The sequence below is a fragment of the Numenius arquata genome, chromosome 5 (genome assembly GCF_964106895.1).
Source record: "Numenius arquata chromosome 5, bNumArq3.hap1.1, whole genome shotgun sequence".
Classification (NCBI taxonomy): Eukaryota; Metazoa; Chordata; class Aves; order Charadriiformes; family Scolopacidae; genus Numenius; species Numenius arquata.
In genome coordinates, this window is record NC_133580.1 from 1,441,723 (window position 1) to 1,467,159 (window position 25,437).

The window sequence follows — 25,437 nt, forward strand, 5'->3', positions numbered from 1 at the left end:
ATAGTTTCAGGTCAGTCATTTTTACTTTCGAAAGATGTTTTTGTGTTCATTTGAGAACAGTATTCTACATTTTTCTCACTTGCTGCTGGTTTATGTGTCCTTATCAACTATTCTTACTCAATAAATAGAATCAGGAAGTCAAAGAAAGGAAGTTTGAGTTGACCTAAAGGTCAGGTATGTACAATCAGCTTCATATTTAAACAACAAAACTGCAGTAGCTCACATGTCTTTTCCGGCCTTCACCCTTCCAGTGAAGCTGAAGATTCCAAACATTCACCAAACTCAGTCCTTCCTTTAGCTGAAACACAGAATCAGGAAACAGAGTTATCCCAACAATAAAAAAAAATAATCCAAAACATCCCCCATCACAGCTTCAGACAAGTCTGGTCTCCCACGCGGCATTTTCATTTTTTTTAAATTTTCTTTTTTTTTTTTAAGGATTCAGTGCAAATCATCCTTACTCTCTTTCACGTAACATGGATAACGTCATTATTACCAAGTCACCAGCGAACTGAGGCAAGTTTTGCTCTTATAAAAAGGGAGGAGTCTCAGTGAAATCAAAAAGCTCTTGATCAACATTCTCATCTCTTTTCAGTAATTCAGTAATTGACCTGAATTAATATTTGAGACACTGATTTTTGTTACTGTAATGTCCTGCCCATCTTATACCAAGTTGGTATTTTACTTTAAACATCAGCTTGCTAAAAGAGGGAGACATGGAAACGCGAGCCAAAGCCTATCTCTAGGCAAGGGCACGGACCACATCCATAGCCTGTATCTATCCAAGTATCCCAGTAAAACATCACTAGTTCAGTAAAAGCTTTAGCAATGGACTCACTTTACAGATATTCTAATATGTTTTCATGAAAAGTTTCTTCCAACAAATCAGTATTTCCAGACAAAAAAACCCAAACAACACTCCAAATATTTTTGTAAATACTTGAACCTTTCTAATATATTTTATTAAACGTTAATGGGAATTAAATGTGCAGAGCCCTGAGATACTAGTTTGCATGTTCTTAACGCTCAGACAAAATACACTGAAGACTTATGACTCACACAAAACCAACAAAACAATGCAAGAATAATTTCTTTTCTACCGTTTGAATTAAATTAGAGCATGGACAATGCAGAATGTTTGGGGGTTTTTCTACTGGGAAGTTTCCTCCTGAGAAAGTGTTGACATTGAAACTTCAGTCGTTAGAACCTGACTCAACTGGAAACGTGTCATTTGTATGTGTCTCCAGTGTCACTTAATACAGTCATTACAGGCAATATGAACAGTCTTCTCAAAAGCTAAGCAGAGTAAAGAGGTCCAACTCATGTTCAGCTTGGTATCCACCAGGACCCCCAGTTCCTTTTCTCCAAAGCTGCTTTCCAGCCAGTTTGATGTACTTTAAGTTGGCCCCAGCAAGTACTTGTGCACAAGGTGGCTCCTCTCCAGGGGCAGGTCTTTGCCTTTCCTCTTGTTGAACTTCACAAGGTTCCTCTCCGTCCACTTCTCTGGCCTGTTGAGGTCCCTCTGAACTAACACCATAAAGCTTCCTCAGAACCTCAGGGGTGTATCCCATCAGCTCCCACGGGTTCCGTAGTTTCTTCAAGTGTTCCCTGACTCAGTAATTCTCAGATCAAGGGTGAGTCTTCACTGTGCCACACTTTCCCACTGGTCTTGGAGTGCTGGGATCACTCAGGGCAAATCTGACCAGAAGAGTGAAGCGAAGAAGGTATTGAGCCCTCTTCCATGTCCTTGGTCCATCAGGTCCCCTGCCCCATTCAGGTCCACATTTGCCCTAGCCTTTCTTCTGCTGCAGATATACCTCTAGAAGCCCCTCCTGTTGCATTTATGTTCCTTCCAAGGCTCACCTCCCAATGGGCTTTGGCTTTCCTAACCCCATCCCTGCATGCTCAGATGGTCACTCTATCCCTCCTGCATCACTTGTCCCTCCTTCTACCTCCTGCATGCTTCCTTTTCATGTCTGAGTTGTCTGGAGCTCCTCGTTCATCCATGCAGACCTCCTGCCACCTTCACTTGATTTCCTGCACATTGGGATGGACCATTCCTCGGTTTGGAGGAGGTGATCCCTGGAAATCAACCACATCTCCTGGACCCCTCTTCTCTCCAGCGTCCTACACAAGTCTTCCAGCCAAGTCCCTGAAAAGGCCAAGCTCTGTTCTCCTGAGCTTCCACAGCAGCACTCTGGCTGTGTGTGGGAGACACGTCTGTGATCCCAGCAAGACCATCATCTTGCAACTTCATGAAGGCCTCTAATTCCTCCTCTTGTTTTTTTTCCACACTACGCCCGTTAGTGTGCAGGCACTTCAGATTGACACCCAGACATGTTGATTCCCAGGAAAAAGCAAGGGCTTCTTTTCCTTGGCACTTGCTTACTCTTGTGCAGACACTTGAGGGGGGTTCCCTTCAGCCACGTTTTGCCATTTTTGAGGTTTCTCTCCTCCACACCACCCTGCACCCTGTGCTTGCCAACCTGGTTCACCAAGTCACCCACAAGCAATGGGAAGAAGCATTCTTGGCCCTCAAGAAGCTTAAAAGTGAGGCAGACTGGAAAGTGGTGGCAGCATTGCCCTATTGCCTACAGACACCGAGTGGTTTGGTTGTAGTCACTCAAGAGTCTGCAGCAGAGCCAGGAACAGAGTCCTCAGACATTGTCTTGGAGAGCAGAGATCTGTCCGTAAAAGCAGTTTCCTTCCCCCAAAACGCAGCTGGAGCAGAAGCTGTACTTTGCAGACTTAAGATTTTAAAAGCATTCCTGTTTTGTTTTTGAAAACGCACATACCTGAACTGATGGGGAAATGGAGTTACAAATAACATCCACTCGCCTTCCGGGAACGTTACCAGCTGCCTAATGATTTTCTATCTTCCCCGCAGGAATCCGAGAGCTGTGGATACAGATGAGATGAGAGCCAGGTTCAGGCAAGTATGACAAGATCCGATTTTCATTAGTGCCGAGACATTCCACCCTCCTGGACTTTCACGTGGGTGGTGGACACTTGGCTACTCCATAAATCAGAAGGGCATTTCACAGCGTCTGAAGTTCTTTTATTGCAGTTTCTTTCTTTGGGCTGCTTGAGAAAGATGTTGACTCCACAGCTGAGCAGCGCTAAAATATTCTGTTGTCATAACCTCCCGAAATACATCTTGCCAGTTGCGCAACGTGTAGACACTCATCAGAGATACAGCACGTTGCACTTGTTCCCTTATGGGAAATGAACTTTCAATCAGCTTTACAAACACATATATTTTTTTGTCCTAAACTACAGTAAAATCTGGCTTTTAAACTTTCTTTAAAATCAACATTTATTTTTAACTGCGTGAACATATTGTTCCAAACTGGCAAGAACTGCTCATTTACATCTTCTACCATCAACAGGACGCTAATCTAGAGTAAACAGTCTTTATTACGAGCAAGCACGTGCTGTTAATTAGTAAGAGAGACCCTCAGCTCTCTGGTAGCCTAAGTGGGATGAGCCACAGATTCCTCTAATGAAGATGAACTGGAATTGCATCCTATCGAACAGAGCATCTCCCAGCAAACAGTTATGCGGCAAGATCTCGGAAACCTAATTTTGGGCTCAAAGCATTTGGGAGTGGGGTGGAGGGGGTTTGGAGCAATCTGTTATTTGAAATAAGTCGCTCCGTAAGTGCTTACAGCTCCTCGGACTAAAATATCAATATCAGATAAAATATAGTATAAATAAAGAATAAAATATCAGTATCCTGCTGCCCTGAGGGGAAGCAGAAATCAGTAAGAAAGAGGCCACCCTTGCTCCTCATCAGATTTAACTCTGAGATGAAGATCTGGCAGAGGGAAGAGGAGGGGGGGGAGCAGATCAGTTCTTCACCTTCCCCAGCCCAGCTCTTTGAACTTCAGAACCGCTCAGATGAGTAAATATTTTAGGATTTGTCACACACAGCATGTCTCAAAGCCAAGTGCCTTAAACGTATTGGAAATTCTATCAGAATTATGAAAGACTAAGGTTTTTAAATTCTAGATTACAGCTCACTGCCCTCAGGGGAGCTCACCTCTTAAATAATCCTGTGTCATTTTTCACCCAGGTCATTTTTCCAGATTTGCCATCAGTGAGGACATCTCCTAAACTCCAGTACAACGAGGACAACGAGGACAAAATCCCCAAATCAAAATCCTCTCCAGACACGCCAAGTCTGAGAGCAAATATCAAAGAAGAGAGGAAAATAGAAACCCTTCGTTAACATGAGAGCTCCTGGTTTGTAGCCGATTTTGTTAATGCCTATGATGTTAGCAAAACCAAGCCTGCCCCTCAGCAAAAAAACATGCCTTTGATTTCACTCTCTTTGGGGAATATTTGGGGGAAGAAAAACAACCTCTCACTGAACAAACTCATAAGATAGGAACTACACTTGTTGCAGCGCTTGTTTTGCTTTTAAGCCCGAGGATAAGCCCTGCCACCACAACGCTACTGGAAAATTGATTTGATTTTCTTCAATTATCTCTTTGAGAAAACAATCAATCACAAACGGGCAGTGAGCTGAGGAGCTTCCCCCACCCCTCCGAGAAAGGAGACAGCAGAGCACACGTGTGGAAACTTGCACAACTCTGACTATAGATGCCCCATGCTGTGAACTTTGGGACACAGGGAGTTATTCCAACGCCCCCATGACCAAGCAGAGCTCCTGAGCATCACCTATGCCCGGAGAACCCCAGGAGAAAACCATCTCACAGATGCCCCCGGTGAGGAGGGAACCGTAGTCCTCGCTGCTTCAGAAATTCTGACCGAGTGAGAACACCCCCAGAATCCCAATGAGGCCCAAGTTCAAAGAAGTTCCTGTACCTGCGCTTTTGGCCTCAACAGACTATGACAACTTTGCCAAACTAAACACAACGAGAGACACTGAAACGAAGCAGCTGGAGGGGTCCCTCTCGTCCACCATCGCACTGATAATAGTGCTGGTTATTATCTTCTCTTTGGTAATGACATCCATAGTGACCTACTGTTTTCACAAATGGAAACTGAGAGGGAAACAACTGCAGAAAGCACAAGAGGAGTATCAGAAAGACCAGGAAAAGAGCATGTTTCAAAGCACTCCTCAACTTGTTTCATAAAAAAAAGGATCCACCGTGAAATACTCTCCCATTACCTGAAAATGAAAATAATCAAAGAACAGCAGCTATGAAATTTCCAAGCAAGTATATCCTTGGTTTTTCTCATTTATAAGAGTTGCTAGCAGTTTGGAGATTTCCTACAGCTTTATTATACATATATATATATATTTATATATTTAGTCTCATTTGTGCAAAGTAAGACCAACACAATCATGTATTTTTACTCTCTACTGTATGACTAAAGCAGTAAATTTAAACCTGCCGCTCGCATTCTTTCCAAACCCCACCGTCCCGTGGAAGGCGGAGGGTCAGATTTTGGTTTAGGGCCAATCCAGGCAGTCCATAAACATGAGCAGAGCTGCGTTGCCTTGCACTTGATCTAATCATCTGGCTGAAGATTTCCAAATCCAATTGGGAGTCTGAAGTAAATCAGATTCCCAGCTACTCGGCCTGGGCCTGAAAGCCTGGAGTTGAGGAACTCTTCGTGTCCCCAGCTGGAGTTCCAGGCAGAAGGGATGCAGGACCAAGCCCTACGTGTGTCACCAGGTGGTAAATCAGGATTTCTTCCCTCTTTGCCCAGAGGTGCTAGCGGCGTTACAGCCACAGGTGGAATAAGGACACCCAACGTTAGCGGAACCCAAACTTTCCAAGGAAAGAACAAGCCTAACGCATTTTTTTTTAAACTAGGCTTGTCTTTTTTTTTTAAAAACCGACCATACGATGGTGTGTTTCTATTTTCATAGCCTGTAATATTATGTCCCGGGAAAACAACAGATCTATTGTGAGTAGCACATGGAAGTAATATTTTCTAACAAAGTGACGGATGTAATATTAATATGCGTAATTGTTTTAAAAAGTAGAAAACCTGTAAAATGACAAACAAAAACCCCTGCTCAAGTATACAGCTTGCTTGCAATTACCAGTAATGCTGTCTGTATTTTTAAACAAGCTATAATACTGTGATGATGCTGTAAACTTACTTCTGTAGGCAAAAAATGTTCTATTTAAAAATGTCAAGATGAAGGATGTAAATGTTCTTAAAGTGCTATCAACTAAAAATATGAATTTTCACAGAATATTCTAAAGGATTCTGTTACATGCTACAGATATATTTTACAAACGTATTTATGGATCATACACATAAGTCTATGTGAGAACAAACAGTACTATTTTATTACAAAATAAATAAATAAGCAGTGAATATCTACACCCAGAAGCCAGAAAATGTGTTGGTGTTTTGTTTTTTTTTTTTTTTTAAGGTATCCTGATCAATTCTACAGGCCATTTGAAAGAGAGAGGAGCTATACCTTACTGACAGAAGGTATACACCCCCCTCGTTTCCCAGCCTCCCCCGTACAGACCACGCTGCTGTCGGTGCAGGCAAAGATCTGCAGAATCAGTTCTGGAGGAAAAAGGAAGAGCTAGTTGTGTAAAAACAATGCAAATGCAGTATTCATAAGACTAATATATGGATTCACAAAATTAAAAACCATTTTTCAAACACAGCGGCATTCAGAACACCAGCTCTGTTGCAGGCAGTGACAATTTCCACACAGTGTCTGGGTTAGCTCTTATTGAGTGGAGAAAATAAAAAGTCATTGTCCAAAAAACGTCCTGAATGGTAATAAAATTACAATTTGAAGAATGCAAGTGTATTTCAAAACGCTTTAAACATACCTAGCTGGGAGAGCTCCAGCTCTTGCCAGGGTACAGATGTACGAGTTGGAGTGACTGCACCGAAAGCCACAATTCAGGTTTTTACTGAAGAAGAATCTGGGCGCTGTGCGAGTGAACCATTTCACAGGGGAACATCATCCCTTCCAGCAGCAAAGCCTTGTCCTCGCTGCCACCAGCTTAAAATCTTTGTCAGGCTCCCAATATGAATAAATGGGTTCAGCTTCTCTTGGACGCCGATCAAACTGGTGTTTTTTGGTAAAAAAACCCCAAAAACCTGACTCTTGCCACACAACAAACCCAGGACTGGGAGCCAGATTTAGGAAAAGCGGGTCTGAAGCATTTCAGTTTTTAGTATGGCTTCAGAGAAAAGATTCAGGATTAACATTAAGGACTAGTGGACAACCATTCTGGGACTACGTATCTCACAAAGAGCTGGAAATCAGTATTCAAACATGTCTGTCTTTGCTCCCAGTTCATAGCCAGGCACATTAATCGCACTGAGACTTCATTCCCATTCAAACACGCACCTGTAGCCTATTGGGAATGAGATGGAAGTTTATCCTAGGAGGGAAACAACTGCAAAGTCCCACGGCCAACAGCTGGTTAGAAACAAGACCAAGAAACGACTGAGCTTGGAAGCCAGGTTAATTTTTTTTATAGAGAAAGCTGGGCCGAATCAAAGTGGAAGTTACATTGTTGCAGACACGGGAAACTGATTTTAATGATAATTTGAGGAATGTAAGTTTATCCAAAGGGTCAGTTATAAAGTATAACATCACACAACCGGTTATCAGCATACACATAATATAAAACAACGTATATAAGAAAAACCCTTCTGTACTTACACAAAGTTCAAAGCCATAAACTCTACTCCGTCACAAATCATCCAGAGGATTAAATAATGCAACTCTGTGTAGCACGAAAGGTAGAAAGGGAAAGCTCCAAGGTACTTTTATCAGGGAGGGTGATTTGTTTCAGTGCTACAGCCGCTGCCACATCAATCACCCTTCATCCACCCCACTCCTTTCCTGCCCCAGCAGCTGCAAACAAGGGAGCAGGTGAATAAATATTTCTTGATCATAGTTTTAGAGTGTTTCTTCGGATCAAAAGAAAAATCTACTGCTGAGAAAGGGGAGGAAGCTGCTGTGAGGGGGAAAAAGGAAGAGACATGATCTACTTTTATTTCCCCCCCCTCCACGTCAGAGTTTTTGTGTCTCTAGTCTCAAACACGGCAGGATTATGAAAAAAATTATTTAGAGACTGGGATCATTCACTCCATCGTACATCCCTAATGGCTGCTACAAGAAAACACTCAGATCTCAGAGTCACTCTTGATAAAAAAATATGAAAGAACCAGAGTGAGCGGTAGGAAAACACACACAACAGACGTAAGCAAAGCGTGCTTTGATTTTTCAGAGGAGCGATCTGAATTGTCTTTGTAACATTTATGCAAACAAACTGCTCAGCCACTCTGCTGTGCGAGTATGAACGCCGTTCCACAGACAAATACTGTCAGATGCCTGACCCAAATAGCTCATCGTTCAGTCTATTTACCTAAAGGCTTGACAAGAGTTGCAGAGAAGTATTTCAGTGTTTCTAGAAAGCATCTATGGACTGGAAGGAAAAATATCATAATGTCTTCTTTTACTTAGAGAAATAAGCAATGTATATGTAGAGCCCTGGAACTCACTTGCTGTGGTTTCTGTAAGGCCTGAAAGCTCTGTTCATTGGCAGTAACAACAAAATTACATCTTTCAAAGGATTCAATTCCTGGTCACCATTTCTGTAGCCAACAGCCCTTACCAGACTTCACATGGAATAATGAGCATCCTTTGCCTAGTGTTAGGCAGGTTGTTAGAGACCTCAAAAGGCTCGAGAGAAAGAGGGAGTGTAGTCCAGAAGGAACAGAGATGGAGCATCTAAAAAGAAAAGGTTTCTAAAATCGGAAGGTAGGAGATTTCAGGGATTATAGAGTAATGGGAAGAAAGAAGCAGCAGTTTATTCATTATATATGGAGCTGTGATCCACAGTGACAATTCCAAAGTTAAAGCCAAGCTTAGGGGAATATTTTTGATGGAATAGTAAACTTGCTGTTTACAAGGAACCAGAATAAAGTGCTGACGACGCAGCAAGCACAACCAGCTTTGAACAACTCCGGGCTGCATTGCGTTTTCACTTGGGGCTTGACCTACTCAGGATCAATTCCCAGTGAAATCATTCAAGGTAGGTTTTTAAGCACCAAAAGGCAGATATTTGCTAACACAGGCGGGTCTATCTGCCTCTATAGCCTGGCATTGCTTTTCAGTTTTCCATTGATCTGTGGGAAGTGAAAACCAGAGGCTGAACAGCCCTCAAGCACTCTTATAAACAATACATAGCATACAAAAGAAAATATCTACATGGATATAAAATACAAAACCAACTTCAACAGTACACATTCTCGTCCCCAAAATGGGAAAATAAAACACAACAGTAAGATCTAATCCTGTTTTTTTGTAACAAAAATTCAGTAAGAGTTCGTAGATAAGCATATTCTTCCAAGACATCCACAGCCTCCAGAGATCTAAACACACACAGGGCAGGAAACTGGGGAGTTTCTAATGAGACTCAGTAACTTCACGACTCACCCAAGTCCAACGGCCACGAGGTCGCTGCAAGAGCGACACGATGAGCTCCTGCCATCAGCAGTAACCAGAAAGGTGGGCTGCATTTGTGCCCCCAGATCAGCACACACCTTCTGAGGCTACAATGAAGATGATTTCATTGTCCAACCCACTGAGATCCCCAGCGTAAAGCCATTTTAGCTGAATGTGAACTGAATACCAACCTTTCCCCCAGATATATTCTTAGCAACATAGTAGCTTTGCCATCTTGAAAAAAAAAATCACAGAAAATTACAACAAATTCCAAAGTATATTCAAAAATGGTCAAAAATATTATTTGGCATCTTATTCCGATTTTAATCTTTGTTGGTTTTTTCTCTTCCTAGACACCTACCCTGTATAGGCTCTATGATTAACTTATTATCATTTCTTGTCCTGTTGGCATCCTCAGTCTTGCTGATTAATTTCTGTTATAGTCTCATTATTTCACTTCTATAAATATCCCATTTCATTTGACTCCTTTCTATAGTTACTTTGCAACCTTCTTTTTCTCCTCCACCTGGGGCTCTCACTTTCAATTTAAAAGGGAAGGGGAAGTGATTGAGCTGAAATCCAGTAATTACACCTCCCTGCCCTGAAAAAGGGAATCATTTATTTTTCTTATGGATGGAAGCAGCTGGGAGCTGCTCTGAAATCCCACAAGCAATCCCACAAAAAAACAATACTTATTATTGTCAGGTTAATAATAGACAGTGTTGGCTTCCGTAATTTGAAAAATGCGTACCGTTGGATTACAATATATTGCAACATTTGCATTTAGGAAGAATAAAGAGTGGACTCATATCCCAGACGCCGGCACGCTGGGCATATCTGGTTCCACCTGCGAGAATATTAAACCACCACCCAATTTATCACTGACAGAACGGGTTATATCCACAGTCGTTGGCATTCGGTACGCGACTGCCCGCAGAAGACTCTCCCAGTTCTTTCTGTCCTTGAGTTACGGTTACCACTTTCAGGCCTTACATTGTCTGACCTTTCAGCCTTTGCCATAAGTTCCTGGGATCCTCTGAAGGTTTGGGAAAGCTTCCGAGCGCTTCTCCTATACGTGTAAGCACATCCTGAAATAAAAGGAAACATGAAAATTACTGGGGTTTGTATTCGTGCTGTTTCTCATGTCCTGTATGACAGGCCTCCCATTGGCAGCTACAGCCAGTCCCTCAAAAGCAACTGGCAGACAGCGCTCATCAGCACAATTCTGCTGGATTTTTAAAGCATCCCATTTAAAAACTTTGTTGAACAGCATAGCCAGTGATCTGCCCCATAAAGCAGGTTTCTTCCCTACGGAGGAGAGGGAAAAAGCAGCTGGACTTTGCAGGGAAGCTGAGAGAAAAACAAGAGAAAAAAGTGAAGCCTCACTTGAGACTGAAGTTCTCAGATCTTAGGTATGGAGTGAATGGGAGTCAAAAATCAGGAGACTAACATTATTAGGTAAAAAAGGAACACGTTGTACAGTGCACAAACCCCCACCCTGCCCACAAATACAGAAAGACAGATCTCTGGGCTTCAGAGAGTATGACTTCTTCATCACTCAGAAACAAACTGCTTTCCATCTGACTCCCTTTCTAAAAGCAAGAGTTCTTCCTTCAGAAAGATCATCCTAAGGAACAGCCACAGAAGGCCCAAGGAATTCCCTAAGTTACCTGCTATTTACCATTTTGCCTTGGACAGCCCATCACAACACAAATCGTGGAGAAATAATTAAGATGTTCCCAAATTCTAGGACATCCTGGGAAAGACCTTCAGCTTTCATAAATCAGGCAAGCTCAGACAACTTGATCAGTCCGTTAGTCCCAAGCGTTTTATTAAAGATATGAAGCCAAATTCTGTTTTGACTTGCACTACGTTCAGGTCAATCTGATCTCATTGCCATAAATCTGGGGGAAAATCTGGCTCACGGATTCTTTAGTTACCCTATGTATAAGATGTACCACAACATGAGGGGTTTTTTAAACAACATTTGCTTACGCTGGAGTAAACCTGTTCTTCCAATTTCTCTTGGATTAAAGCACTTTCCATTAGAATCTTCATTCGTCTGAGAAAGGCGATCTTGGCTAACTCTGCTTCCTTCTTCTGACAGTCAGGGCACACTGACGATTTGTGGATTTGAGCTTCTGTTACCTGAAAGATGAGATGTTGATGCAATGAGCAATGTCTGTCCTAGCAAGATGGCCACCCAGTTAAGAACAATCAGTAAAAATACAGATACAGATACTGTCTTAGGGCAAAAGTGTGCTTTTGGAGGCATTTGTAAATTAGTTCATAATCTTTGTCACAGTATCATCTTCACGAGCCTGCCTGAATGCTTTGACACTAAATATATTTGCTTTTCCCTATGATTACCCCTTCCAGCTCTGGTAACTCAGTTTCATCTAAAATGAGAATCATAGAATTGTTGAGTTTGGAAGGGACCTTTAAGATCATCCAGTCCAACCATCAACCTAACTCTGATAAAAACCATCACTAAACCATGTCTCTAAGCACTATGGCAACCCGGCTTTTAAATACCTCCAGGGATGGGGCCTCAACCACTGCCCTGGGCAGCCCATCCCAAGGCTTGATAGCCCCTTCAGTGTAAAATTTTTTCCTAATCTCCAATCTGAACCTCCCCTGGCGCAACTTGGGGCCGTTTCCTCTTGTCCCATCACCTGTTCCTTGGGAGAAGAGACCGACTCCCCCACGGGTACACCCTCCTTTCAGGGAGTTGTAAAGAGCGAGAAGGTCTCCCCTCAGTTATCTATTTGTATCTGAGAACCACAGCACTGATCTGTAATACACTATTTCTCCTTGCAATAGGCAAAGCTTCCCTGATGCTAGAGGCTGCATGGACATTACTGCCTTCTTCCACGGAAATAAAGGTCAAAAAGGAATTCACGTGATTGCCAAGCAACACGTCGGTGACTGGCCAGAACCAGCTGTGAGGATACAGTTACACTGGGAAAAAAAATTGTTTTAATTAGTATAACTCATTTGAGCCTAAATGGATGCTCAGGACAAATTACAATTCTGCCACAACCATAGAGGGTAAGATTATCTTTATAAATTCTAAGAGGCAAATAAACTCTGAAGTTCAAATATCTATATGCAGCTCCGACTCAGACTGCAAACAAAATTATACAGTTTTCTTTGTAAGATAAACAGTGCCACTGATTAATTCCTACACGAGTTTATCCCTCATGAAATCTTAAGTGCATTTAATAGCATTACACAAATCCCAGTATTTGTGCATTTATGAAATATCAATAACTTCATCTAATTTAATTTACACAGATTCCATCTGGTTCCATAAATGCAATAAGTTGCTACAAAAGCAGTGGAATCAATCCTAGAAAGTCACGGCTCAAGTCTCTCCGTTGTCGTCTTCTTTGATTTCTTCTCTGCATAAAAATGTCATTATGGGGAGGGAAAGAGAAGCGAACAGACATAGCAGTCAAAGTTACATCTCTCAGAAAATGTATTACCGCACTAAAACAAATAAAGAGGCAGGAAAAATTCTACAAAACTTGGATGGTGGCTTGGTTACCATTAATGCAATAAAAGAACACAGATTGCTTAAATTTCAAAACAATTTAAACAAACAGGAAGCCTGAAACAATCATCAGGCCAGAACTGCCTTTAGAAGTATTGCTCCCTGCTCACCTGGCGCAGGCTTTGGAGAGAAATACGTTATCACTTTTACTATGCTATATGGCAATAAATTAAAGCCAGCAAATATGATAGAGATAAAACAAAATAAATGACCGTAATTACTATTCCAAGCTCATTTTTTGTTTTATCAGAAACACTTTCCCAGATGCCGACGTTCTGTACCGATTTCAAACAAAGTACAGACATTTGTCAAGGCCCAGATTTATGGGTAGAGGCATCCGTAGGCAACGGTCACTGCTCAAATCCACATAAACCCATATTCAAATTTATCTGCAAGTACAAAGGAAGAATGAAAGTATCATTGACCAGAAAAAGAAAATAAAATACCGGTCCGGAGACTCTTGGATGCTGAAGGGAGGAGCTGTGTCAGAATGCCTATCCTATGGTGGGAAAAACACACTGGGCTGGTGAAAGAGAAAAGCACTTTGAATTGTGTAAATGATCACATAATATGCAGAATACTTCTATAAATAATAGGTGCAAACATAAACAGAAAACAAGGTTTTTTCCTTCAGCTGATCCAGGTCTTATTGTGCACTGCAATAACTGACCATCCCAGCATCGCTCAGTGACACAAATCATTATTTTAGCACCAGACAATATTTTACAATGATTTGATTATTCGCTAGCAGCAGCTCTGCAGCTGTGTCTGACAAAAAGACGAGAAAGGTCAATCTGGAGACATCAAGCCAAAAAAATCTCTTTCAGAGGCCTGAGCATCAGTAAGGTCTGCCCAACTTGACCCTTTGCTGCAGGGCAGGGGTTGAGGCACCATCCCTGGAGGGATTCAAAAGCCGGGCTGACATAGTGCTTGGTGACATGGTTTAGTGATGGTTTTTATCAGTTAGGTTGATGGTTGGACTGGATGATCTTAAAGGTCCCTTCCAACCCAGACAATTCAACACCTTTTTTTCCCAGTGGTTCTCCCAAAAGCGTGGGTAATTTTTTTTTTTCTTCCTTGCAGTACCTGTTTAACAGTCTCTCTGATATTTTTCAGGCGGATTCTGTTAATTAGCCGACCAGGAACAATGCAGTTCCAGTCACTCGTCTCCAGTTTCTGTGCCGTGAATCCATGCTGTGGCTTTCTTGACTTGGCACCACCTGCCTGCTTAGAGACCAGCTGCCGACGCAGCCGACTTATCCTCACGGTGCAGAAAGACCGGAGAGCATCCGGTTCTCCGTCGGATAATTCAGTCATTTCTGTCAGGCACAAACCAACAAAACAAGAGCATCAATTACTGTATCAGGGAAAGAGAAGAATTACTGGTCTTATATCTGTGCGACCTCATCTTATCTATTTAATAAAAAACCAACCCCAATGTCAAGCCTAGAAGCAATGACTGTAATATTGAAATTCTGCACTGCTATTATAAGTCTGGATGATAACTGTAGGAACTCGCCCAATAAATGTCTCTATAAATAGTCTCCAAATAGGGGAAAGGATAAGAACCCTAAAGAATTAGATTACTTAATGATAAGTCACAAACACATTAGTCAAGAAGTACTTAAATACTATGACATTAAATAAACTGAGTTTCAATGACTGCCTAATACAGATTTACCTTCTTCCTACCTGAAACTGCAACTTGCTAAAACAAAATGAATTCACATTTAAAGAGAGCTACTCATCCAGTAACTCTGAGGAGCAATTCATAAGACACTGAAAAATCAGAGGCAGTCTCTACTGAAGTATCTCTGGAAAACACCTCAAATATACTCTACAACCTACAGTTAAGCATCTTTGGGGTTTTTTTTGAGGAAACGTATATTATATTAGAAAATACTTTCCTCTAAAGCTTCAATGATCATTTCCTAAATTCTTATATGACCTTGTTTAAACAATACCTTTTCACTCTTCCATCTTCTCCTATCCCTCCCAGTGGCATGTAATAAATAAAATCTGAGAGATTACCCTTCAGATGGGCAGGTAAGGACGGATTTACAGCTTCACTCAATGCTTAGTGGGAGATTTTCCACAGGCTTAAACCCAGTCAATCAATCCAGGCTTAATACTTACATGAGTAATTGTTTTACAATCGCAGTATTTCATGAGCATCAGCATACAGCGATGGCCTTAAGAGATACCACTGGTTTCAACTATTTAAACAGGGGAGGGTACCTCTCTACCTTTATTACACAGATTTTGCTTTTATGCGACTACTGAAGCCCAACTAAACACTTTAATGGTGGAATTAAAGGAGAAATGAGGAGACAAAACATTACAGTAAGAATTACTAGAAGTCTTGTGAATACCTCTGCATATAGATAGTGCTAACACAGCGTTCCCTTCTCAGGGCTCCACTCTGCCAGCCAGCAAATGTTATGTGTATACATTAGAAGAAACACTAGCAAAGAGAACAGCAATTTTTTAACCTGACCGCACACAACCAATGTCAAAAAGTTACTTGCTTAATATTAATTCGTGTTCAACAGTAAATAAACACAGAAAGAATACAAATTATCAAGGATCAAGGACTATGATTTCACTGAAACAAGAAGAAAAGATGATGAGAAAAGTCAGTGCACCGTTAAATTCTGAAAAGTTAGACTTTTAACTGCACAGGGACTATTTACACTTTCAGGTTTTCTCCTACGTATCCGAGGTTCACCCGCCCTTCGGCTGAAAGAAAAGAGCTGTGGACAAGGGGATCGATGCACTTGCTTTGCTGGTTGGTTTTATTTCTTGTCTTTCACGTATTCCCTCCTTTCCGTCTCCGAACCAGACATGCTTGACCACTCCATCTCCATTTGTGGTGGCAGATTTAAATGTCACCACGTGTCTGTCTACAGAGAATCTCTGCCAGCGCCAGTTACTCTTCCAGAAGAGCATTTTGCTGATGCTTGGCTGCCCCCAGTCCCGCATTCTCACACCCTCTTCGCTGGAGAGGAGTAAGGCAGGAGCGGGTGACAAGAAGAGCAAAACCAGCCACCAGAAGAGACATCAAACCAGAGCCGTGTGTCACACAGCAGTAAGGTCACCAAGCACGGAATATTTAGAAAGTAAAGCGCAAAAAAGCAGACCAAGAAGCTGCTCTGGTTCTCAGCGTGTACCGACAGAGATAAACTAATCATAGACTGGTTAGAGTTGGAAGGGACCTTAAAGCTCTGCGTTTATAACTAAGTGACCTACATACGTTTTGCCTTCTGTAAGCAACTACATCTTTAAACATGACATTCTAAATCTATGTGAGCGGAGGGAGAAAAATAAAGAAAATCTTTATTGAGTTTCCTTTGCCGTTGATGTCTAACTTTGATTTAATAGGAAAATAGGCAGGCGTTTTGTTCTTATTGTGCTGTACTAATACTCTATTTTAAGAAGAAAAAAATGTAAAATGGTTAAAGGAGAGATAATTGTGAAAGGCAGCAACTGATAACTGCTCTTCAGAAAGACTTTAACTCCGCATCTCAAGATAACATTTTCCTAATTACCTGCATTTGTACAATTGAGTGCAGCCGCTAAGGTTAACGTGCTGAACAGCCCGATCTGCAAACACAGCGTTGGAAAGATTTGTGCAGATAAAACACAGAACCGATAGAAACAGTGTGAGATATCAGGCTATCTACTATAAATATGAATTTAAAGCCAACAAAGCTCCTCCAGCATGGTGAAAGATACCCTCAGCTTCCACCAAGATCACTGAGATGAGACAACAGTAAGGACCTTGCAGAACACACGTCTTTTGGAAGAAACTCATTATTTCCCAATTCCATAAAGGCATTAATGAAGTAGATAAACTTTCTTTACAAGCAGGCGTTTCCATTTAGATGTTGCTGGGAGGAATTTCGGCAGCTAGTCTACATTAATTCTATTTTACTAGAGAATCAGAAGAGATGTCTGGAATCTCAGGGCCTAACTAGGTCTGCAGGAATCCCCCAGCCCGTGCGTGTTATCGAGCCGTAAGCTTTGGTGCTGAAAAGCTCAGGAACACGAAAGAGCTGATAGAGACTACTGGAAACCTGCTCCCTTCTCCAAACAGGGCAGAAGGATGTTTTCTCAATTCTTATGAATTGACTACTATTACTTTTAACGAATACTTTTAATAAAGTACTACTACTACTATTCGGTAAGTCAATAATTAAATGCTCGGACACATGAAAATTTGCTCACAAAGTGAATATAAACTAGATCTACTCAGAAATACTCCGGATGAGCTGGAAAGAGTCTGATGCAGAAAAATAAATGCTTACACTTCCCTCCAGCGCACACACACCTGCCTGTACCCACCAGCACCTTCCACCTCAACAACAGGAACCACAGGTATTTATTTGCCTGTATCTACACTGGTCTTTTTTAGATTTCCCACCATTGACATCACTATCACAGTAACAATAATGGTTAAATTGGGAATATTGACTGAGCTGTATTTCAGCCCCAAAACTGCCTGATGCTGCTCACACATTGCTAGGCCTCTAAATGACAAACATTAACAACGCCAGCTCACGCTGCTGCCAGCAGTAGTGCAGCAGTAACACTGCAGAAAAAGAAACGAGCAAAAAGATTATCGCCAATTGATGAAATCGTAAGAGGTTTGGGGGCCCCGGAGTACTGAATTATTAAGTTGTAGTAATGGGGTTGGAAGGGACCTCTGGAGATCATCCAGTCCAACCCCCTGCCAGAGAAGGTCCACCCAGAGCAGGTCCCACAGGAACGTGTCCGGGGGTCTGAATGTCTCCAGAGAAGGAGACTCCACCACCTCTCTGGGCAGCCTCTGCCAGGACTCTGCCACCCTCACAGGAAAGAAGTTCCTCCTCATGTTTAGATGGAACTTCTCATGTTCCAGTTTGTGCCCGTTTCCTCTTGTCCTGTCACTGGGCACCACTGAGAACAGACTGGCCCCATCCTCCTGACACCCACCCTTTAAGTATTTATAGGTGTTGATCAGGTCCCCCCTCAGCCTTCTCTTCTCCAGACTAAAAAGCCCCAAGTCCCTCAGCCTTTCCTCATCAGAGAGATGCTCCAGGCCCCTCATCATCTTTGTACCCTCTGCTGTACCCTCTCCAGCAGTTCCCTGTCCTTCTTGACCTGGGGAGCCCAGAACTGGTTCCAGTGCTCCAGATGGGGCCTCCCCAGGGCAGAGCAGAGGGGAAAAGAAGAAGGGAGAAGAACATTCCCTTGTGCAGAACTACAAAAATCTGAAACTTAATCATTAAGAGGATAAAATCTTCTCAAGCATAACTTTCAAGGGAAAGTCCTGCTGAGATGGAAAACTTCCTCAACGTTACACCATTGCTTCTCATTCATTCAATGAATCTGAACTTTCAATTTCTCTATGAATCAATTGGTCACAAGATTCCGCTGTATTTTAGGAAGACTATCTCAGGGAGCTCGCCAGGAGAAGCCTCTCTACTATAGACGAGATGATCTACGCTAACTGCCTTCTTGGAAAGCCAGTAACAGAAAGATAAATGCTGAAGATGAGTCAGGAACTCATAACATTGACTCACCACTGTTGTGAATGAGCTAGACAATTAAGAATAGCCTGAAAATGATCTTAGGTCATGCTTTCCTATGATATATGGGCGGTTTGAGGAAGCTTGTACGCAAATGCAATGCCATGAAGTACCTAAGCACGAGGATCTTCCTGGTTACTCAATCTTACAGGTCAGCTACAAAACTTCTGAGTTTGTTCACTTTCCATGTACATACAGATTGAGGAAGATTCTCCTTCTGCTTTAATTATTTTTTGCTCAACTACAGCTTTCTTGCTCTTTTTTTTAATTTAAAATAGTATCTCTGACCCACTTTTTAGAAAGACTTAAGCAGGACTTGGATCCCACCATCTGCTCTCACAGTTGCTTGTATAACCAGTAGCTGCAAAGAGCATCCTTCTCTCCTCCCTTCCCCTCACCTCCTCCATACACCACATCCTTGTGGGTTTGGTTAAAGCTGCTCCATTGTTCTGGCCAAGACTGGTGCCCTGCTGCCTCCCTCAGCTTGGGAAAGGAACTAAATCATGGCAAACAAGCAATTCAGTAATTAACACAACTGATTAATGGGGGAAAAACATTTCACACAATAAATTCTGAAGTATTGTTAACTTTGGAGGGAAAAAAAAACCCCATACTCCTAGTACCGGTACACCTGGAGAGACAAAAACTAAACAGTCCGGTAAAATTTTGAGGATTTAAATTTTTTGAGGATTAAATTTAAAATGTGGATACTTTTTTTTTTGATGTATTTATCCAGATCTTGTGATAATACACCACTGGGATAATGTCACTATGTCAGAAGCATCAAAGCCATGTGTTACGGAAGACAAACTGCTTTCCGAGAAAGCATAAAAGAGAAACTTCATACTTAATTACCTGGCTAATTAAGCCAGGCTAATTACCTGGCTTAACTTTAATAGCTTGTATATAAAATTTAAGTCTAGTTGAAAGTTTACATCCCCTTTTCAAAAGGAACAAGAATTATACCCTCTCCTGCAGTTATTGAACTCACCAGCATGAGTTCTGAGGACAGATTTGTCTCGCTTAATGCCAGCTTCTACGTTTTTCAGCTCAATCCACCTTCCCCTGACATCCCTGTCCGCAGCTGCGGAACCCGCTACTCCAGGGTGATCACCTATAACGAACAAAGGGAGCTTTGAACACCCACTGTAAAGGAAGCAGGACTGCAGAAAAACAAAGCAGGAGGCAAATAATCCTCTACTTGACCGTGAGTTTTCCCTGTTGAGGGAAAAGAAAGCCCAGGCCATAGGACTATACTGATGGTATCAGTGATTTCAGGGGGAAACGCTGAGTGAGCTTGTGCCCCACAAAGTATCTCATATTGCTCACTTCTAATCACAACATAGGATATACTGACAAAAACAGAGACTACTGCTTAGAGCTTGTTGACACATTCAATTTTACCCATAATAATTTAACCTCCGTCTACCTCCTCCCTCTTTCAGCCTCATCACTTATTTTCAGCCCTGCATCGGCCCTTCATTTCTGGCAGCACAGGAAGCCTTAGGAGCTCAGCAGAACTGTCTCAAAGTATTGATCCCAGTAAAAAATAACATGAGGCAGGGGAAATAAAAATATCTGTATCAGCTCCCTGTTCTCCAGCTTGTTCCAGTAAAACCCCAGTTCTGCAGGAACTGAGGAAACAGCAAAGACGTGAAAAGGAATAACTGGGCAAGGACAAAAGATTTAAGAGGTCTGAAAAGTCACTGTCACCGACAGCAAGATGCGTGGTCCCAGTTCAAAATACTGAGCATGCTCAAGAAGCACCTGACTTCTCTACTCTGTTTTCAGGGTACTAATAGCAAACTCTGGGGGCTTATACAAGGAAATAAACGTGACCCTATGGGGACACCAGGATGACAGGTTTCCTAAGGTTTTTATTGTTTATATATGCTGTTCTGGGTAAGATATATATACACCACAGAAAGCGATCAATTTCCCAAAATATTTTTCTATGAATCACAGGATCACAGAATCTTCTTGGTTGGAAAGAACCTCTGAGATAGAGTCCAACCACAAAAAAAAACAAAAACCAAAAAACCAAAACCAAAACAAAACCCACACAAAACAAACACCCACAACCACACCCCACACCCACCCACAAACAGACACAACCCAACACTCTCGGGCACTAGAGCATGCCCTGAAGTGCCCTGTCTACACGTTTCTTAAATCCCTCCAGGGATGGCGACTCCACCACCTCCCTGGGCAGGCTGTTCCAGTGCCTGACCACCCTCTCAGTAAAGTAATTCTTCCTAATATCTAATCTAAACCTCCCCTGCTGCAACTTCAGACCATTTCCTCTGCTCCTGTAGTTATTCCCTTGGGAGAAGAGGCCAACACCCACCTCTCTACACCCTCCTTTCAGGGAGTTGCAGAGGGCAATGAGGTCTCCCCTCAGCCTCCTCTTCTCCAAACTAAACATGCCCCCATGAACTATTCCCTAGTTTCTCATTTAACTGGTAGTATTCAGAAGACTCCATAATTTTATGAAACATTAACCTTGTAAAGATAAAAAGTGGTAACACTTACTAAGATCACCTCTATGCACACAGCAAGGATTCCTCCCAGCATGTACTCCCTGATGCCAGAAATGAGGATTTCAATGGTTAGACATAGAATAATTTAAAACACCTTGCTGTATCTCCATTAAAAAACTGGTTTCTTAAGACTTATCATTGTGAAAGACCAAAAATTTTAAGCAAAACTGTAAATTCTATTAGACACTGATTAATTATATAAATGTAGCCTAAATAAGACACCAAGGCAATAATCATCTCTTTATTCCGAATTTTGAAGGAGCGGTATCTAATGCTATATTCTGTGCTATGATAAACAGGGTTTACATTCATGTATATATATCTGACAACAAATTTTGTCCTGCATTGTTGGGATTTCATGCCCGAACAACCCACAGTAAAACGCTGGATGGATGGGGAACAGGAGGAACATCTACTGGACTTGTCTGGAGCAGGAAAAGAAACAGCTTGGCAAGTTTAAAGTATGGACAAGGTTAATTATATATTGGTATACACCAGCTGATCAAGTTGAACCGAGTAGAATCAGATTATGAGTAACAGCTAATAGACATTAAAACATATGTTAAGTCTACACTAGCTTTAAAAATATATTAAAAATGTTGTAGCTAATCTTTAAAGCTATGATGTTTCTACACACTGATGAGCTCCCAAACTAAAAAGAGACTTAAGAAAACATCCATCTTTTCAAATACTCACAATACTCACCAGCCCAAACTTGGAGAAAAGGAGAAGAATGACAGAGAGCCCCACAGAGACAGAAGAAAACCCAACGAGACATGAAGGCAGTTGGCTTATGTCCTGCTGCCGCATTCTTTACGCCTCATCTGACGCAGCTTTAAGGTACTGTCTCACCCTCTTAAGTATTTCAAGTCCTGGAACTTTCCCTGTGCCCTTGGAAAAATTATTTTACAGCCCAACTACTTTTTATATGTGGTAACTGTGTCAAGATATCTGGCAATTTTTATTTTTTTTTTTCAACAAGCCAACAGAATTTCAGCCTCACGAGATTACTAAGGAAGGGTTTCCGTGGCCAAATCACACCCTCCTGCACGTAGCTCCCAGCAAACCCTGAGAGTGCAAAGCACAGATCTAGTCAGCAACCTGAGGCTCTGTCGCTTTGCGCAGCAAGAACACTGCATACAATTTTTACGTTTTTATTTTTGAAGTCTCTCCCGCCCTGATTTAAAGCTGTGAAAGACAGGTCTCAAGCACGGTAAGCTGTGTGTACCTGCAGGATTTTGGCCTGCCAACCACGACATGCTTCCAATGCGTCTGACCCAGCAGACCACTCTAAATCCTCTGTGGAACAACAGGATTCAGCTGGTTCACTCTCTCACTGCTGGCAGACTTCTTCCTCGCTGAAGGGCTCAAAGGTATCTTCCGAACAGTCTAAACCAGAGCTACTGTGACTCTGGCTCAGTTCCGCCTGCCGCTTTTCTATCCACGGAGGCAGTCGTCATGGTGCAGCACTGCAAATAAAAACAAAAGCATGTAACAGGCTCAATTATACAGGAAGAATGACTGGATTACAGCAATGGGGGACATAAAGGACTATTACAGCTCAGCTCCCACCACAGGTGGATGAAATAACGACTTAATCAGTGCACTGGATCAAGGCAACACCCTTCAAAGCCCAACAGCTGATCAAAGTAGTGCATCGTTAAGATCTACCAGGTAAACACACAGTAACAATTATCACTGAACATCAGCAATGAATTCTGAGCAGCACTCCTTTCAAATCTGTAGTGAATTACCAAGTAACACCTGGATAAAATCATTCATGAAATTAAAAAAAAAAAAAATTAAAATATAGTATGTGTCTGCCTTCAGATTATTAAGCCTCTCACCACTCAGAAATGCAAAACCTTCTTTTCTGCTTAGATTTCGTCTAACTAAAAAGAAAACATAACAAGCATCAGCCAGCTGGTGCTCTCAAACAAGAAGTCATGCTCCCAGCGTGAGAAAAAGAAATTAAAAGTTCTCCAGATTCAAGCTCCAGGAACAAAACAGACCTCAGATCATGTAACGGATGTATTTTAAAGCTTCATTCTCACTTATTGTACCCCTTTTTTTTATTAGAATAACGCAATACCCTGTTTTCCTTTAAATTTATGGACCTAGATAACTTTGTCTTGAATAATTTTGCTCCTGAATAAGTTTCTTTCCTATTCTTATAAAATAAGGAGAGTAAACGTACAGGCAACATCTCCCTGGAAAGATGCTTGCAGCAGTCACAGCCAGGGCTCCTTCATCAGAGAAGCGGGAACCCCAACACAACAACAGCAGGTAGATAAAAGGCATTTTCTGTGATGCCCAAAATTCAGGTTTGACACTGTACTCGGTGTTTCTTACCAGGATTAAGGCACCTTCATTTTAAAGGTGTTGACTTTGGCCATTTGCCTACTGAATATGCTGTGCTGCCTGTTTTACATGCCACATTACTGCCGAAGTCTTTCTGTCCACTGTGTAAAGGCCCTGTGCCCCTAAAACAAATTCCGGACTCCTTTCCCAAGGCTAAACTTCCAAAACTAATCTGCAGCACCAAATTTCTAGGTCCAAAGGCTTTCTTTTTGTTCCCAAAATTAAAGAGTTGCTCTGATCAAAAGTTTAAATATTAATAATCACTAAGTAATTATTTTGTTCATTACACCACCACTGATTCAGGCTGGAGACTGGTTATTAAGATCGGGTCTAGTGGAAAAAAACAATAGGAAATGCAAACGGAGACTCAATGAGTTCTCCAGCCCATGGCTGACCTAAGAAGCTGCAGCTGCATAAGCAGCAGAGGGATGGTCAGGAGCAAGATTAATTTCTGCAAACACCGTGCCTGGCTGAACTAGAAATCCTTCATAATATTAGATATGACTGATAGTAACTAATTTTCACAGTGAAAAATAAGTATTTGTTACAACATCAGTAAATAAATAACTTAGAAGCCCTAAGTATACTTACAGATAGCAAATAAAACAACTTTAAAGTTGTCTGTAAACATGTATCTGCTATCGTATGGCTTTTATTCCTCACAAGGCTGAGGTAACGCCTTCGCAGAGCGGCAGAAAGCAAGCTTAGTGCTTCAGGAAGGGGTCTGAAAAAGAGAAGCCACAGAACTGTTTGAATTGTTTTTCTAAAAGTCACTTTGTCTTCGAGACACGGTGCCAACACCCTCACACACCACCCAGAGGAGGCTGCTGCTCACTGGAAATGGGAAGCGTGTTAGATGAACCCCTGAGGGAACGAAGCTCCATCCTCTCAGCGGGCACAAACGCGATGGCCACACAGGAAACTCATGCAAAAACCTACGTTTCCAACAAGAAACAGCTGATTAAGAAACTCTTCTCCATGCATTTCCTAGTCAAAACCCAAAGGCAACAGAGGTGGGATGTTGCTTTGGGGTTTGTTGGTTTTTCATTTCACGCTCCTGCATTTCCAGGCGGAAAACATGATTTTTTCAAAACTACTTAACATAATTAACACTTTAACTGACAAACTCCCTTTCAGAAACCCCTCACATGAGGGAGGTGCTCAGGCCACCTTTCCCCGCACTCCTAGCCACCCACTAGCCTCCTGCGGCCTCAGCAGCTCTGGCCCAGGGACGAGCCCCCCCCGGCACACTGACTAGCCCTGCTGTGACCCAGAGTTTCGCTCTCAGGGCAAGTAACTCCTCACTCAGCAGGGACCCAGATCCCCGCCTGGCCTCCTCCCTGCTCCCCCTGAGGCCCCGCAGGCACCTTCCCCTTCAGGCGTCCTTTCCCTGGGGCGCACCGGGGCTCTGGGAAGGCGCCCTCCTCTCCTCACGGCGCTGAGGGGACCGGCCCCGCTGGAGGCCGCGGCCGCGCACAACCACCCTCAGCCGGGCGGGCGCCTCTCGCTCCCCGGCACTCACCGCGGCTCCGGCCGGGGGCTGCGGAGCGGCGCGGGATGGGGAGCCCGGCCCCGGGGAGCGGAGGGAAAAGCCCGTCCCGGGCCCCGGCGCCGTTCCGTTCCGCCCCGTCCCGCTTCGCCTGAGGCGGGACCGGCCGCCGAACGTGACGGGGAGGAGGCCGGTTCCTTCACGCGCGGCTCCGCCTCCTCCCGCCATCTCCCTCAGGGAGCCGTGAGGGGGGGAGGAAAGCGCCGCCTCCAGCTCTGGGGCACCAACATAAGGACACGGAGCTGTTGGAGCGGGGCCAGAGGAGGCCACGGAGATGCTGGGAGGGCTGGAGCCCCTCTGCTGTGAGGACAGGCTGAGAGAGTTGGGGGGGTTCAGCCTGGAGAAGAGAAGGCTCCGGGGAGACCTTAGAGCCCCTTCCAGTCCCTCAAGGGGCTCCAGGAAAGCTGGGGAGGGACTCCCCATCAGGGAGGGGAGCCATGGCGGGG

At 42.9% G+C, this 25,437-nt stretch overlaps 1 protein-coding gene across 3 annotated transcripts; it reads right to left on the reverse strand.

Annotated features, from left to right (window-relative positions):
- On the reverse strand, positions 1-25,104 carry C5H8orf48 (chromosome 5 C8orf48 homolog). 3 transcript variants are annotated; one of them, XM_074147998.1, is made up of 7 exons: positions 24,965-25,095; positions 24,034-24,166; positions 22,310-22,550; positions 14,058-14,290; positions 11,411-11,563; positions 10,409-10,503; positions 1-298 (listed from the first exon to the last, which is right to left on the reverse strand). In XM_074147998.1, exons 3-7 carry the CDS (start codon positions 22,338-22,340, stop codon positions 295-297), a joined length of 516 nt encoding a protein of 171 aa, XP_074004099.1. In that variant the 5' UTR covers positions 22,341-22,550; positions 24,034-24,166; positions 24,965-25,095; the 3' UTR covers positions 1-294. The 3 variants fall into 3 exon arrangements, with proteins under 3 accessions (XP_074004099.1, XP_074004098.1, XP_074004100.1); XM_074147997.1 differs by lacking the exon at positions 1-298 and having other exon boundaries at positions 7,414-10,503; positions 24,810-25,092; XM_074147999.1 differs by lacking the exon at positions 1-298 and having other exon boundaries at positions 8,758-10,503; positions 24,844-25,104.
- Between the last annotated feature and the right edge of the window lie 333 nt (positions 25,105-25,437).

What these genes read in the sequence shown, in the direction of transcription:
- C5H8orf48 (XM_074147998.1), bottom strand. Translation starts at nt 22,340, where the DNA reads ATGTCGTGGTTGGCAGGCCAAAATCCTGCAG. An exon ending in GGCAGGCCAAAATCCTGCAG is followed by an intron (nt 14,291 to 22,309) that starts GTACACACAGCT and finishes TGTGCCTGACAG; the next exon opens with AAATGACTGAATTATCCGAC. An exon ending in TCAGAGAGACTGTTAAACAG is followed by an intron (nt 11,564 to 14,057) that starts GTACTGCAAGGA and finishes CTCATCTTTCAG; the next exon opens with GTAACAGAAGCTCAAATCCA.